This window comes from Carcharhinus amblyrhynchos, chromosome 4 (genome assembly GCF_965287045.1).
Source record: "Carcharhinus amblyrhynchos chromosome 4, sCarAmb.v2.hapA, whole genome shotgun sequence".
Lineage (NCBI taxonomy): Eukaryota > Metazoa > Chordata > Chondrichthyes > Carcharhiniformes > Carcharhinidae > Carcharhinus > Carcharhinus amblyrhynchos.
Window position 1 is genome coordinate 91358464 of NC_137327.1, and position 16246 is coordinate 91374709.

General features: G+C 43.3%; 1 protein-coding gene across 6 annotated transcripts in view; it reads left to right on the forward strand.

Annotated features, from left to right (window-relative positions):
* dlg3 (discs, large homolog 3 (Drosophila)) overlaps nt 1-16246 on the forward strand; it is a 496785-nt gene that overhangs the window by 389768 nt on the left and 90771 nt on the right. For all 6 annotated transcript variants that reach the window (XM_080187527.1, XM_080187526.1, XM_080187525.1 and 3 more), the window contains one exon: nt 11316-11472. In XM_080187527.1, coding sequence (XP_080043653.1) covers nt 11316-11472 — 157 coding nt within the window. The remainder of the gene's footprint in view (nt 1-11315; nt 11473-16246) is intronic.

The window sequence follows — 16246 nt, forward strand, 5'->3', positions numbered from 1 at the left end:
GTTGCAAAAAGCATCTAATGTCCTTCAGAGAAGGAAATCTGCCATCCTTGCTCGGCATGACCAACATGTGGTTCCAGACCCACAGCACTTTGTTTGGTTCTTAACTGCCCTCTGAATTGGCCTACTAAGACATTCAGTTCAAAGCCAATTAGGGATGGACAACAAATGCTGGCCTTGACTGTGATGCCACATTCCATGAAAGAACTTTTAAAAATATATATTTGCATCACCATAATTAAAAGTGCAATCACATAAATTGCTTATATTAGTAGATCATCAACAAATACCTAGCAAAGTAGGTTTGTTTGCCACTTTTGAAGTAGCTGGACAAGTTGCAAGGATCCAATTTGATAGCAGTGATTGTAAGCAGTCAGAATGCCATCCTAATATAACGGCATCATTGTGAAATGAATCCCATTTCATTAAGGTGACTGTTATCAGCTAAGCTGCCACAACAGGAGTTTTGATGCCAAAACTAAATTTATTCCATTGAAATTAAACACATCAGTGGTAACATCTGAACACTCATCCAGTAAAAAGAAAATGCAAAACCTGTGATAGAAATCTGAAATAGATGAATAAAATGTTGAAGTTATGCGCAAGGTCTGTCAGTATCTACAAAATGAACAGTTATGTTAATGTTTTATGTAGAGTCCATCAGCAGATTTGCAATGGATGTGCCAAACTGCAGATTAACACGTTTTCCTCTTTCAGATCTTCAGCAATAACATTTGAATACATTTGTTTTTCATTTAACTCACCTATTTTGGCATGTTCCCCACTAAATACTGTATTCACTGGCTGTTTGGAAAAAACTCCCTGACACAAATTTGCTCACCACATGCTAGAATTTACAAAAATAAATGGTCAGGTTTCTGATGAGGTATAGAAAGGGTCCAGACTTTTTTGGAGGAAAGTTATTTAGTAGGGAAAATCAATGGTTAGAACTTCCCGGACATTCACACTGGCAGGATCCGCCAATGGCGCATCCCTGCTGCGGGTTTCCCAGCGGCGAGGGTGTGTTCACCAGGAAGCTCCGGTGACACAGAGGGGCCAGAAGATCCCAGCGCCAGCCAATAGTAGGCCATCACCCACCGCCATGAAACATGCAGGGTAAATCCCATCCATATGTTAGTGACTTTGTTTGACTTTTTTTCTGTGAATTCTAAAGCCTGTAAACATTTGTGTGTAGTTTATGGTGTGAAGCTTGGCCAATCATCTGTTTTTTGATACACAAGCCAGAGGAAGAAAGGAAAAATCAACTTATCAGCAGACTAATCTACTAGTGCAAACAGTTTGGATTAACATATTTGGTGAGGTGATGAGATTAACATTCTTCATGCAATACACTAAAACAATATGGGTGGGATTTTACTGCCATGCTCGAGCAAGACTGGAAATTCCTGCCTGAGGCCAAGGGACATTTTCAATGCCTGCCCCTTGCCTGCTCTGGTTTTGTGGTGAATAGAATTCCAGTGCACGTGTAGCGTTTGAATGTCAGTCAAATCCCAACAGAAGCAAGATGGACCAGTGTCATCAGTTCCTCATTTTGGATTGAATTTTCAAAGGCAAAGTCATTATATTTTTTTTTGTGACAGGGTGATCAGCAGCTTTCCACACAATTTTCAATCTTGGTCAACATTAATTCAGTCACATCTCAAAGGAGGCTAGATTGATGGACTGGTAAATATAGGTCTGCAACGTCTGAGCTCCCAGATTCAGATCTGCGGGTCACTTACCACAGAGGTGCACTGGGAAATCCTTTTCGGACCTTCATAGATAAGAGTTTGCATAGCAAGTGCAAACTTCCTCTGCCTGTGGAACCATCTGAGAATGCAGTTTGAATTGCAAACTTTGAATGGTTCTGGCTGTATTACATAAATTTTTACCCAAAAAGAGAATTAAGACCTCTTCTAACTTCTGGGTAACTAATGTACAGACTGACATTGACTCCCACATGAGACTCCCACCACCACTCCTGACCTCTGATCCCTCCACTGCGAACCCCCCCCCCCGCCCACCCCCTCAAAATCCTGTCTACTGACCTTAGAGACATACCTTCTTCCTGACCTGTCAATTCCCATGGGACCTTCACCTTATCTTGTTTACAGCAGCTAATAAAGTTAAAAAAGGGACATGACCTTCTTCAGTCCGCTGGAGCTAGACTTCAACTGTGGGCCTCAAGGACAGCAGTGCTGCCTGGATCTCATCTGGCTTGAGTCAGAATGTTGGGCAAGACAGATAGGAGAGAAAATCCACATATGTGAGTGGACACAGAGCGGAAATCCAACATTGATTGCTGCTCAGAGGAAGTTACAGAAATCCTACCAGTTTGATCAATACTGCAATCAACTCAAAGACACCAGAATGAAACAGGTATATTTATTATACCAATGTCAGGATGGAAACCTAATGCCAAGTTTCCTCTCTCCTCCAATCTCAGACCAATAATTGTGGTTGATAGTGGGAACAGGAGAAGTTTTTATTTTCATGAAATACCTTCAGCACAACTGCCCATCTCACCTCAAAACAGGATTAAATGAATTTTGCTCCAAGATGTTACTCTGGAAAGTAGTTCTTCAAAGACAGATTGCTAAATAATAGAATGCGTGTGAACAGAGTTTGAGTCCACAATTTCCAAAAAAAGTACTCTATTTAATTACAATACAATTCTGTGCAAGTGATTAGAACTTGAGTAAGTTAAAATTGGGCCATATAAGCGTTAATGTCATTAAGTGATCCTGTTTGTACAGAATTGTCACCTATAAAACTTATGAAAATGCTTACTCAACGCTGACTCCAGAAATACTAAGTAAAAAATCAGTGTAAGGTAGCTTTTAACTATAACTGGAATGAAAGAGAAAATAAATGTACATTTATATATTGTTGTTATGCCCTCAGGCATTCCAAAGCATTTCACAGCCAATTTAAACACTTGAAGTGTAGTTGCTGTGTAATATTGGTGGACATTACAGTTACTGGCTGCATATCAGAGTTCCCCATATAACCATGAGATATATGATGAGATAATGGCCGGAATTCTCCAATCACATATGTTCCACCACTGCTGCCAATGAAAATGGAGAATTTGGTGTGCATTCACTACGGCAGGACTGGAGATTCCCAGCTGTGGACGAGGTTGGAGAATTTCAGCCATGTTTTAAATGTATTGGTTGAAGGATAAATGTTAGTCCAGCCGTGGGAGAACTAAGGGACCTGTTTGTCTACAGATCACTGAAAGGGGAAGGGCATTTTGGGAGGGTGGAGGTAAAGGCAAATGGGGCTTATCAATTGAGGCATAGATTGAAGCAGGAAAGTCATGTTGGAATTGTACACAACTTTGGTGAGGCCACAGCTAGAGTACTGTTGCAGTTCTATTCACCACATTATCGAAAGAATGTGATTGCACTGGAGGAGGTGGAGAGGAGATTCACCAGGATCTGGGTTTGAACATTTAAGTTATGAAGAGAGGTTGTGTAGGCTTGAGTTGTTTTCATTGGAGCAGAGAAGACCGAGGGGTGACCTGATCGAGGTGTTGGACATGGACAGAGAGGCTAAGGAGCAGCTGTTCTCCTTCGATGAAGGGTCAGTCACAATGGGACATAGAGTCAAAGTGAGGGGCAGAAGGTTTAGGGAGTGTATGAAGAAAAACCTTTTTTACCCAGAGGGTGATGATGGTCTGGAACATACTGCCTGGGAGAATGGTAGAGGCTAGTTGCCTCATATCCTTTAAGAAGTATCTGGATGAGCACTTGGCACATCATTAACATTCAGGACTATGAATCAAGTGCTGGCAGATGAGATTAGGTGGGAGATCAAGTGTTTCTGATGTGTTGTTGCGAAGTCGATGGGCTGAATGGCCTCTTCTGTGCTGTATTGATCCTATGATGAGCTGCTCTTCTTTGAATAGTCCTGTAGGATTTTCCTTTAAGACTTGAGCAAAGCAAAATAAAACAAAACTAAACTAAACATCATTATGGGCCCAATTTTACCACTTTGATTCCAAGTGTGGGCGGACTTGAAACTAGGGGCCTGATTTTACCATTTTCCTTCTAAATACTGAAGCTGGGCGCAATTCAAATCCGACTTGGAAATCTGCTTTCAGGCACCCCCATTAGCACTTAGCCTAAAAAAAATTGCGGGTCCCATTCCTGCTGTGGGCTGGGCTCAGCACACATGCGCATTTAGAAAAAAATTTGAAAAAGCACACTCTTGTCAGGTCATTCCCAGGCCGCAGAAAGCAGAGAAAGCAGCCCGGGAGCGAAAAGCGGGAACGATGGCCCCCACAGACATCACTGTCCCCCTTATCCACACCCACCCCACCCCCACCAACCAGAATAATCACAACCCCCTGCCCCCTTCCTCCCCACCGATTGCTAGCAGAATGGCAGTGGAACCCCTGCCCCCCCCCCCCCCCCACCAGAGATACATCTGTTCCCCCCAACCAGATCGGCCCTCCCCCCCACACCTCCAATTACCAGACAACGGTCAGCCCTCCCCCCCCGCCCCCCAGAGAATGATATGGCTTCACCCCCCTTCCCCCCTCAACCAGAGAATGATCTGGCCCACCTCCCTCCTTCCTTCCACCACCGATCTGAGTTAGAGAGCCGTTGGAAGCTCTGAACTCGCCTCTTCAGCAGCTGGAACACGCGATTCAGACTTTTATTCAGCATGCTCATTTCAGCGCGATTCCAGATCGGCAAACGCGGTGGTAAAGGGGGAAATGTTGATAAAGTTGCGGCAGGCAGTTCATTAATTCAATTTAAATGCATGCCAATACATTTAAATCACCATTGCACCCGTTTTGGGTGCAAATTGGATCGCAGCCATTCCTGGGTCTCAGGCACGGGCGCAGATCACATTAGTGGCCTCACACCTGACTTTACCACATTTTTGCACCTGAAAACAAGGCGATGCAGTGGTAAAATAGGGCCTTGGGAGTGTTTCAGATCTGACTTTTAGACAAGTTCTCAGATGCCCCCATATGTACTCTGCCTGAAAAAAATCAGCAATTCCGAATCATGCTGCAGAAGCCTCTGGGTGGGGCTTAATGCACCCAAAATCCTGCAGTTCCGATTGGCGCCTCCAACTGCACATGCGCAGACAAAAAATGATAGAATGCATCTCCCCTGCCACATCATTCATGGGCCAGATAATGCCTCCTCCTGGCCTCCACAGACATTGACCCACCCTCCCACAACATTACCGATCCCCATATCCCCATTCCATCTGCCACCCGGACTGATTGTGGGCCCCTTCCCTCCTACGGATTTCAAGCAGAGTGGCAGCAGCGCGCCCCCCCCCCCCCCCCAACCCCACCCACCACCACCACCACCACCACCACTGGTCACAGGCAGAATGGCAGCGGATCCCCCTTCTCCCCAACAATCTCAGGCAGAATGGCAGAGGACCCCCTCTTCCCCCTCACTGATGACAGGCAGATTGGCAGCAGACCCCCCCTGACAGCTGTCAGATGCTCGCCACTTACCGCCTCACTAACTGGAGTGACCAAATCGGACTTTTGTAGAGCAGATCTGTTTTGCATCGAATCTGGTTGGGCAAATGCAGTGGTAAAGGAGAAAGTGCCAGTAAGGTTAGGCATGCAGAGATGAAATCGCTATCATTGTGCCAAGGCTGACAACCTAGTAAAAGGAGCATAAACAAAACCTTCCAGGCAAGCAAGGCTTCGCAGTTGTGCAAAGATGAGCATAAATTTCAGAGTTAGCTTTCTGGTATTTAACAGCTTCATTTCCCCAGTTGTCACATTGACCATTGCAAACAGTTATTTTTTGTTATTGATACTTGCAAAAAATGAAGCAGATTGCATTATTGACCATGGGAAGAAAGTAAAGAAACTTTATTAAAAATTCAACTTGTACCACTGCAGCATGATTCTGCACTGTGATGCTCCTAATCTCAGGCTATGGAACAGTTCATTTGCCACACTTGCTTACCATGTATTGCATTCTGCATGCTCTTTCCCAATCTGGTTACACTGCACAGTGATACTTCTAAATCCTGCCCCACTGCTTGTTCTCATTCTACCCCCATTCAATGAGGGGCGGCACAGTGGCATAGTGGTTAGCACTGCTGCCTCACAATGCCAGAGACTTGGGTTCAATTTGCGGCTCAGGTCACTGTCTGTGTGGAGACTGCATGTTCTCCCCATGTGTGCGTGTGTTTCCTCCGAGTGCTCTGGTTTCCTCCCACAGTCTGAAAGACTTGCTGGTTAAGTGCATTGGTCATGCTAAATCCTCCCTCAGGGTACCCGAACAGGTACCAGAGTGTGGTATCTAGGGGATTTTCACAGTAACATCATTGCATTGTTAATGTAAGCCTACTTGTGACAATAATAACAACTTTAAAAACTTGAAACCTGATACACAAACCCAGTTTTATCATCAAGTTGTGTCCATTTGCAAGCATTTAAGTTGACTTAGTGGGCTGCATGCCCAACCTTACCAGCACTTCTCCCTTTACCACTACATTCACCCATCCAGAATCGGCGCAAAACAGACATACTGGACAAAAGTCTGATTTGGGCGTTCCACCTACTGAGGAGGTAAGTGCCAAGCAGCCAACGGCTCTCTGCTTGAGGTCAGTTGAGAGGGGGAAATGGTGCGATCGCTGCCGTTCTGCCTTAGATAAGTGGGGGGGAGGGGGCTCCACTGCCACTCTGTCTGAGAACAGTGGGGGGGGATGGGAGGAGGGGCCTACAATCGATCTCGATGACGGAGGGGGATGAGGGGTTCAGTAATGTTGGGGGGGGTGAGACAGTGTCTGTGGGGGCTTGGGAGAGACATTATCCAGCCCAGGAGCGATGTGGCAGGGGAGCTGCATTCTATCATCTTTTTCATCTCTATCATCTGCATGCGCAGTTGAAGGTGCTGATTGGAACTGCAGGATTTCAGGCACGTTAAGCCCAGCACACAAGCTTCTGAGTGCGATTCGGAATTGCTGATATCTTTTCAGACAGTGTACATATTGGATGCCTGAGAATGGGTCTAAAAGTCGGATCTGAAACACACCAGTTTCAAGTCTGCCCAGCATTTAGAATCAAAAAGGTAAAATAGGGTCCACATACTTTCTTATTGCTGCTTATTCTCAAGCCTACAAAAATCATAATGAGATGAGAGCAGTGCAAACCTTTGGACTTCTGCCTGTGGGCTGAATATTGTGCAGCCCAAAGAGTTGGGGATTTGTGGGAAAGAAGAAAATTGTGGTGGGGATGAGCTCAATTGAAAGCCCGGCATCCTGATATCGGTTCCAGGTTTTATCAGCAGCAGGAAAACTCCAAACCAGTTTTGCAGCAGAGCTGCAATTAGAATCACTATGCAGGCACTTACCATGAACCTGCACTGTAATTTAGTGAGGGTTTCAGATTCTATTAGTGGCACACATTTTATCAGTGGCACACATGGCACACCTTCTGATCGCACCTGTTTGAAGGCAAGACATAACTATCACTCTAGAAAGGCAGTCATAGAAAGTTGTGGGTGAAAGCAAAAAGGGGGGCAGAGAGCTAACAGACATGGTTTAATAGCAGTGCTCTTTAACAGCAAGGCTGGTTACTTCAAGGAAATGCTACACACAGACAGGGTGAGGGCGGGCAGAAGGGTTTGGCTGCATTCACAACAAGGCTGAGTGCAGAGGGGTTGCTGCATATGCATAATGTGACAGATTACTTCAATGGCAAGTAGAGAGAAGGCATCAGAGTGGTCTCACAGTCACAAGGCAAAGATAGCTAAGGCAGAGTCCTCTCTCAAGGGTCATCAGAAGGGAGGGGAAAGACCAGACGGCATGTGACCTGTACACTCAGTCTTTACAGAATCACTGCGCTGCGCAGCAGTGACTCAAAGGAAAGCATGTCCGGGGGTTATCTGAGCAAGCCAATGACCCTATACTATGGGAGCAACAACAGTTGTCAACAACAAAAGAATATATCCATAATAGAGTGCACTTGACTCATCTTAACCATCTTTAAGGTGATAACTGTGGCCTCCCGGGTTGGTGCCACCAACTTATATGCCATGCTTCAGGCTGAGCTGAGACCCAAAGGCTTTGGTGGACACCCAAGGCCCTGAAAATCAGCATTATACTTCACTTTTACACATCCAGAAATTTTCAGAGATCAAATGGGGACATATAAGGAATCTCCCAGGCAACAACTCACCACTGAATTAAGGAGATGACAGAAGCCTTGTTCGGGAGGGCTGGTGATCATGTGTGCTACCAAATGGTTCCTAAAGTCAGTTCCTAAAAAGGACCATCAGCTTTACTGCTGAATTTGCCAGATCGTGAATATAGCCCAACCCATCACATAAACCAGCCTCCCGTCCATTGACTCTGTCTTCACTTCCTGCTGCCTCAGCAAAGTAGCCAGCATAATTAAGGACCCACGCACTCCTGACATTATCTCTTCTGCCTTCTTTTGTCAGGAAAAAGATACAAAAGTCTGAGGTCACGTACCAACCGACATAAGAACAGCTTCTTCCCTACTGCCATTAGACTTTTGAATGGACCTACCCTGCATTAAGTTGATCTTTCTCTACATCCTAGTTATGACTGTAACACTACATTCTGCACTCTCATTTTTTTCCCTATGAATGGTATGCTTTGTTTGTAGAGTGTGCAAGAAACAATACTTTTCATTGTATGCTAATACATGTGACGATAATAAATCAAATCTATTGTTCTCAACTTCGCTTAAGTAAATATATATTTACCTTGCTGCTAAGCTAATTCAAAATCCCTTCAGGCAGCTACACTCTTATCAATTCCCTTTTATCCCGTTCTTTGAATTTAATTTTATCCAAACTTCTTTAATCTTTGTTTTACCCAATTCATAAATCTTTATTATACTTATGCTTCTTGACACTGTGAATTCTACTGCCTCCTTATCACATTATGGTTGACAGACTCCTCAGCCATGGTGGCCCTATCTTTGGAACTGTGTCTCTAAACCTATCCACCATGTTCTCTTTTAAAGCCTGTTCAAAGCTATTGCGACCATTCTTTTGGCCTCCTTGCCTAATTCCTCTGCTGCTCCCTGCCTGATCATTCTTTCAGTAGATTTTTTTATGAAACACCAAACTTATAGTTTTTTTGATCAACGGATCACAAGAAAACAAGTTGCATCACCCAAAGGACTGTAATACTTCACGGGGTAGTTTCCTGGTTTCCATACTTAACATGGGCAATATGGGAAAAATCAAAATGGTTACAGAAAATGATTGCAGATTTAGCAGGTTGAGAAAATAAGAGAAAAGAATATAATTTAAAAAGTGCAGCTGCTTTTGGGACATTACTGCCAGCAATTTAACTCTTTGCTGATATCCAGCATCAGAATGCTCAAATATGTTGCTTCACTTCCAGCAACTAAATACTTCATCAATGTCTAGCTCAGATATGAAGGGCAGGATTTTCTGACCCTGCCTGCTGCTGGGACTGTCTGGTCCTGCCGATGGTCAATGGACTTTTGGCTGAGCTACCAAATCTTCCAGAACAGGTTCCACCATGATGAGGTTGGAAGACCCCAGCCAAACACCAGAAGTGGCTAGCTTTCTGTGGTTGTATATTCTTCTTCCATTGATCAGGGTGTCTCTCTCTGTCTCTCTCTCTTTGAGATCCCATTTTGCCAACTTGCAGGAGCTCTTTCTTTAACTGTAGTACTAAGTCTCTGACATGTTCAGTCTTTATACCCTTTGCAGGGGACGGGACTAGTTTACTATGCTGACAAGCCATGCTGTCCTACGAATTAGCTGTCTTGTAGTGGATACTGCCCCTGTCTCTGAGCTTTCAGCTCCAGGTTCAGGTCCCACCAAAGGATTTGATCTCCAAGGAAGATGTGTTCATGATGTGGCCTACAGGTTGATTACCAACCTGCAAAATCTTCTAACAAATGCCACTGGCAGGCAGTAAATGTGGGGGAGATTCCTGGTCAGTCATGTGATGGAAAGAAAGTTGGAGCCTCTACCATCATTATTCATAGCTCCAGACTAAAAAGCCTGTTAAAGTGCATGTTGCCACAGCAACTCAGCCTCCCTGAGTGATTGGTAACACACCACCACCCCTGTCCTGTAAAGTTTCTTTCAAAACACAATACACAGTTATGTTTGTGGCTTTTGGTTTGCATCCATGCAGAAAGCTGTCTACCTATCTTTTGCCTTCTTCAGTAATTTTCCATTATGTGAAGTCCCTTGTAGTTAATTTTCCAGGAAGACAAGTTTATACTTTACTGGAACACCTTATCTCAATTCAAGGCTTAGTCTTCTTAACTAAAACACCAGTGTCTCTGGTTGGGCTGTATTATCTCTGTTGCTGCCCTTGATAACATGTGTTTTAGTCTCCCAGCTTGGTAAGTTCAGCAAGTTTAATTTTTAAAAACTGACTAACAAACATCTCTTCATTAGCATTTTCCTAGTTTCCCAAAGTATGCTGATCAAATGTCAAACTTCAAGAAGGCAAAGGGATTTTTTTGTTTTGCGTTTCTGAAGTGCTTTGTGTTAAAAATTCGTGAATCTAAGTTGCTGCAAATAGGGAAGGAAATCTTCATGAAGCAATGGAACTCTGTGCTTATCATTTAACCTATTTCATTTATATATTTGGAATTACACATTGTTAACTTATTTATGTAAGGCATTTTCCTCAGATTTGTTTACCTTTATGGTGCATGTATATAAGATGGGTTTTCAAAAAAATATGCTGCAACATTGTACTTTATCTTGATGAACATGATACTGGCTGCTTATATTTCCTACTTTCCTGATTTATCTGTTGCAATGTTGTCTGTAATGGAATATTTTCAGCCAACTTTGAATCTTTGGATTTTCCCAACCCTTCATGGCAATGTTCTAGACAAAAGAACGCAACAAAGTAAGATGCACAAGTACTGTGAGACTAGTTTCTGGGTCAGATAGCCAGAACCACCTAAAAGGGGGACAGTCTTAGTACCATTCCTTAATTTCGCAGAATTAAATTAAACAAAAGGTACAGAAACTTTATACTTCATCTAAAAGAAAAATTACAGAGTGAACTTACTGATGATATAAGGTACTGTTCCTTTCACGTGGGCTGATTTTTTTTTCTCTTTAGCTATATGCTAACCTTGGGCCTTTTATCAATTTAATTGAGAATTTCACTGAGTCCAAAATTCTGATATATAGTCATTCAACATGGCTAACAATTTAAAATATCTTTTATTCATCTCAATGACAGAGAATTGAGTGGAGTCAGCTTCTTTTGACTGGGATGTGGATTTTTCCAACAATTTGGTTGATAGATTCCTTCCTAATGTTGTTCCTATTTTCTTTCAGAGAACCAAGAAAAATTGTCCTCCACAAAGGATCAACAGGTTTAGGCTTTAACATTGTCGGTGGAGAAGATGGTGAAGGGATTTTTGTATCATTCATTCTGGCAGGCGGACCAGCAGACCTCAGTGGAGAGTTACGAAGAGGAGATCGGATTTTATCTGTGAGTGATCTGCATATTTGCCGAAGATATGAAAATTTCTTAACATCTGTAAATTGATATCAATTGTAGCATTTATGCCTACAGCAAACTCCATTTTGAATCTAACTGGCTTAGTAAGCTACATTCTGTATCTCATAAGATGAAAAGAAGTTAATCGGCAAGGTTTTGCTGTGCAGATTGTAGCAGTATATAGCATCACAAAATGACTGATAAAATTCCAATTTCACACTCATCTCCATTACCTGTCTTACCCACACTAGGGAAAAATTACCAATTTTGAGGGAAGCATCTTTACACAAGAAGTTCTTGCAGATCTGGAGTTACCTTTTCATATGGTGAAGATAGCTTTATACACATTTGGATGTATCATTACATGATAGAGGGAGAGCAGGGGGCAGGGCGGCCATCGGCAGTTTCCTGTAATTGAAGAGATGCAGAGTTGTTTTTGTATGATGGGAAATACCTTTACACAACCAAAGCACTTACATGTACAACAGAGGTATGGTTACATGAACATAGAACAGTACAGCACAGTACAGGCCCTTCGGCGCTCGATATTGTGCCAAGCTATATCCGAACCCAAGATCATTCTGGTGTGCTCCATGTGCCTATCCAATAACCGCTTGCAAGTTCCCAAAGTGTCTGACTCCACTATCACAGCAGGCAATGCATTCCACACTCCAACCACTCTCTGAGTAAAGAACCTACCTTGGGCATCCCTCTTATATCTCCCACTATGAACCTTATGGTATTGCTCCCTAGTAACAGCTATATCCACCCGAGGAAATAGTCTCTGAATGTCCACTCTACCTATCCCCCTCAACATCTTATAAACCTCTATTAAGTCGCCTCTCATCCTCCTCCACTCTAAAGAAAAAAAGCCCCAGTTCCCTCAACCTTTCCTCGTAAGACCTACCCTCCAAACCAGGCAGCATTCTGGTAAATCTCCTCTGCACTCTCTCCGATGCTTCCACAACCTTATATTGACGTGACCAGAACTGCACACAATATTCCAAATGTGATCTCACCAAGGTCCTGTATAGTTGCAGCATAACCCCGCAGCTCTTAAACTCAAACCTCCTGTTAATAAACACTAACACACTATAAGCCTTCTTCATGGCTCTATCCACTTTAGTGGCAACCTTTAGAGGTCTGTGGATATGAACCCCAAGATCTCTCTATTCCTCCACATTCTTCAGAACCCTGCCGTTGACCCTGTAATCCGCATTCAAGTTTGTCCTACCAAAATAAATCACCTCGTACTTATCAGGGTTAAACTCCATCTGCCACTTTTCTGCCCAGCTCTGCATCCCATCAATGTCTCTTTGTAGCCTACAAAAGCCCTCCACCTCATCCACTACTCCACCTATCTTGGTGTCATCAGCAAATTTACTAACCCATCCTTCAGCCCCCTCTTCCAAGTCATTGATAAAAATCACAAATACCAGAGGACCCAGCACTGGAACATATCCCACCGCTGGTAACTGGTCTCCAGTCTGAAAACTTTCCCTCCACCACCACCCTCTGTCTTCTATGAGACAGCCAGTTAATTATGCAATTGGCCAAATTTCCTTCTGTCCTACACCTTACTTTCTTCATGAGCCTACCATGGGGAACCTTATCAAACGCCTTACTAAAATCCGTGTATACGACATCAACTGCTCTACCTTCTTCGACACACTTAGTTACCTCCTCAAAGAATTCAATCAAATTTGTGAAGCAAGACATACCCCTCACGAATCCGTGCTGACTATTTCGGATTAAGCTGCATTTTTCCAAATGGTCATAAATCCTGTGCTTAAGGACCTTTTCCATTAACTTACTGACCACCGAAGTAAGACTAACTGGCCTATAATTACCAGGGTCATTCCTATTTCCTCTCTTGAAGAGAGGAACAACATTCGCCACTCTCCAGTCCTCTGGCACAATCCCCGTGGACAGTGAGGACCCAAAGATCAAAGCTAAAGACTCCTCAATCTCATCCCTTGCCTCCCAAAGTATCCTAGGATATATCCCATCTGATCCAGGGTATTTATCAACCTTCAAGTTTTTCAAAATTGCTAAGAACATCTACCTCCTCAGAACATCTACCTCCTCCATCCTATCAGTCTGTATCTCACACACATTCTCAAAAACGTGGCCCCTCTCCTTAGTGAACACTGAAGAAAAGTATTCATTCAACGCCTCACCTATCTCATCTGACTCCATGCACAAGTTTCCACTACTGTCCTTGACCGGCCCTAACCTCACCCTGGTCATTCTTTTATCTCTCACATAAGACAACTGTTACCATACAATTGTTTACCATTTATATAGACGATCTGGAGATGAGGGCTGAGTGTAGGGTAACAAAATTTGCTGATGATGAGAAGATGAGTGGAAAAGCAAATTGCGTGGAGGGCCCGGAAAGTTTGCAGAGGGATCTGGGTAGGCTGAGTGAGTGGGCGAGGACCTGGCAGATGGAATATAACGTTAGCAAATGTGAGGTTATCCACTTTGGTAGAAATAATAGTAGGAGGGATTATTATTTAAAGGGTGAAAAACTGCAGCATGCTACAGTGCAGAGGGACCTGGGGGTCCTTGTGCACGAATCACAAAAACTCAGTCTGCAGGTGCAGCAGGTGATCAAGAAGACGAATGGAATGTTGGCCTTTATCACGAGGGGGATAGAATATAAAAGCAGGGAGGTCTTGTTGCAACTGTACAGGGCACCAGTGAGACCGCAACTGGAGTACTGTGTGCAGTTTTAGTCCCCTTATTTGCAAAAGGATATATTGGCCTTGGAGGGAGTGCAGAGAAGGTTCACCAGGCTGATACCGGAGATGAGGGGGTTAGCTTATGATGAGAGATTGAATAGACTGGGCCTGTACTCATTAGAGTTTAGAGGGCTGAGCGGGGATCTTATAGAGACATATAAGATAATGAAGGGGCTAGATAGGGTAGAGGTAGAGAGATTCTTCCCGCTTAGAAAGGAAAACAGAACTAGAGGGCACAGTCTCAAAATAAGGGGGGTGCTGTTTAGAACGGAGTTGAGGAGGAACCTCTTCACTCAAAGGGTGGTGAATCTCTGGAATTCTCTACCCATTGAAGTGGTGGAGGCTACCTCATTGAATATATTTAAGTCACGGGTAGATAGATTTCTGATAGACAAGGGAATTAAGGGTTATGGGGAGAAAGCGGGAAAGTGGAACTGATCCACTTCAGATCAGCCATGATCTTAATGAATGGCGGGGCAGGCTCAAAGGGCTAGATGTCCTACTCCTGCTCCTGTTTCTTATGTTCTTAAGAGTAAAAAGCCTTAGGGTTTTTCTTGATCTCACCTGCCAAGGACTTCTCATGCCCCCCTCTTAGCTCTCCTAAGCCCTTTTTTTAACTCATTCGTTGCTACCTTGTAACCCTCAAGCGACCAAACTGAACCTTGTTTTTTTCATCCTTACATATGCTTCCTTTTTCCTCTTGACAAGACATTCAACTTCCTTTATGAACTATGGTTCCCTCACTCGGCCATTTCCTGACAGGGACATATCTATCAAGGACATGCAGTGTTTGTTCCTTGAACAAGCTCCACTTTTCATTTGTGCCTTTACCTGACAGTTTCTGTCCCCATCTTATGCTCCCTAATTCTTGCCTAGTCGCATCATAATTACCCCTGCCCCAATTATAAATCTTGCCCTGCCGTGTGACCTTATCCCTCTCCATTGCAATAATGAAAGACACTGAATTGTGGTCACTATCTCCAAAGTGCTCTCCCACAAACAAATCTAACACTTGGCCCGGTTCATTACCCAATACAAAGTCCAATGTGGCCCTATCTCTTGTTGGCTTATCTACATATTGTGTCAGGAAACCCTCCTGCACACACTGTACTAAAAGTGCCCCATCTAAACTATTCGACCTATAAAGGTTCCAATCAATATTTGGAAAGTTAACGTCACCCATGATAACTACCCTGTGACCTCTACACCTATCCATAATCTGCTTTGCCATTTCCTCCTCCACATCTCTATTACTATTTGGGGGCCTATGGAAAATTCCTAACAATGTGACTGCTCCTTTCCTATTTCTAGCTTCAGCCCATATTACCTCAGTAGGCAGATCCCCCTCAATGGGGGAAGCACACTTATGCAAGTGGAGTCTGTGGCAGAATCCTGCTTTAAATGTCCTGAATAAAACATATTAGTCTCAAATCAAATCAGCTTCATAGAGGACATGTTTTCTTTAATGAGGACATGGAGATAGTTGATGTGCAAAACAAAGATGAAGTGCTGCAATTAAGGGGAAGTGGAATGGGCAGAATGTTTTTACTCTGTGCCTAGTCCTTGATATATCTGACCTGAGAATCCTTAATGGGGCAATGTGGACAGAACTTTACTCAATTTATAACCCAGATAACAATTGCACAATTAATGCTTGTTGAAGCAATATAGAAGGATGACACAGAGTGAAAAGATCTTTATGCTTCTCATATCCTGTAACCCTGGAATGTTTGTTGGGACAGTACCTGATGCATATCTCTGCCCATGCCATATTTGACCTGAGCATGCTCTGGATTGAGATTTACTTTCCATCTAGCTTGTGAGATACATGACCTGAGTACATATGGTACTAACAACGTTAAGTAGATAATGTTTCATTTCTTTTTGTTGATGGTCTCTTTTGGAAATTTAGGTATTTGTAATGAATAGTAATGATTTTTTCACTGTTGCAAGTGCAGAGAAAGTAGGAACAGAAAATCCACATAGAATAATCAGATCATCTTGACTGTAGTAACAGA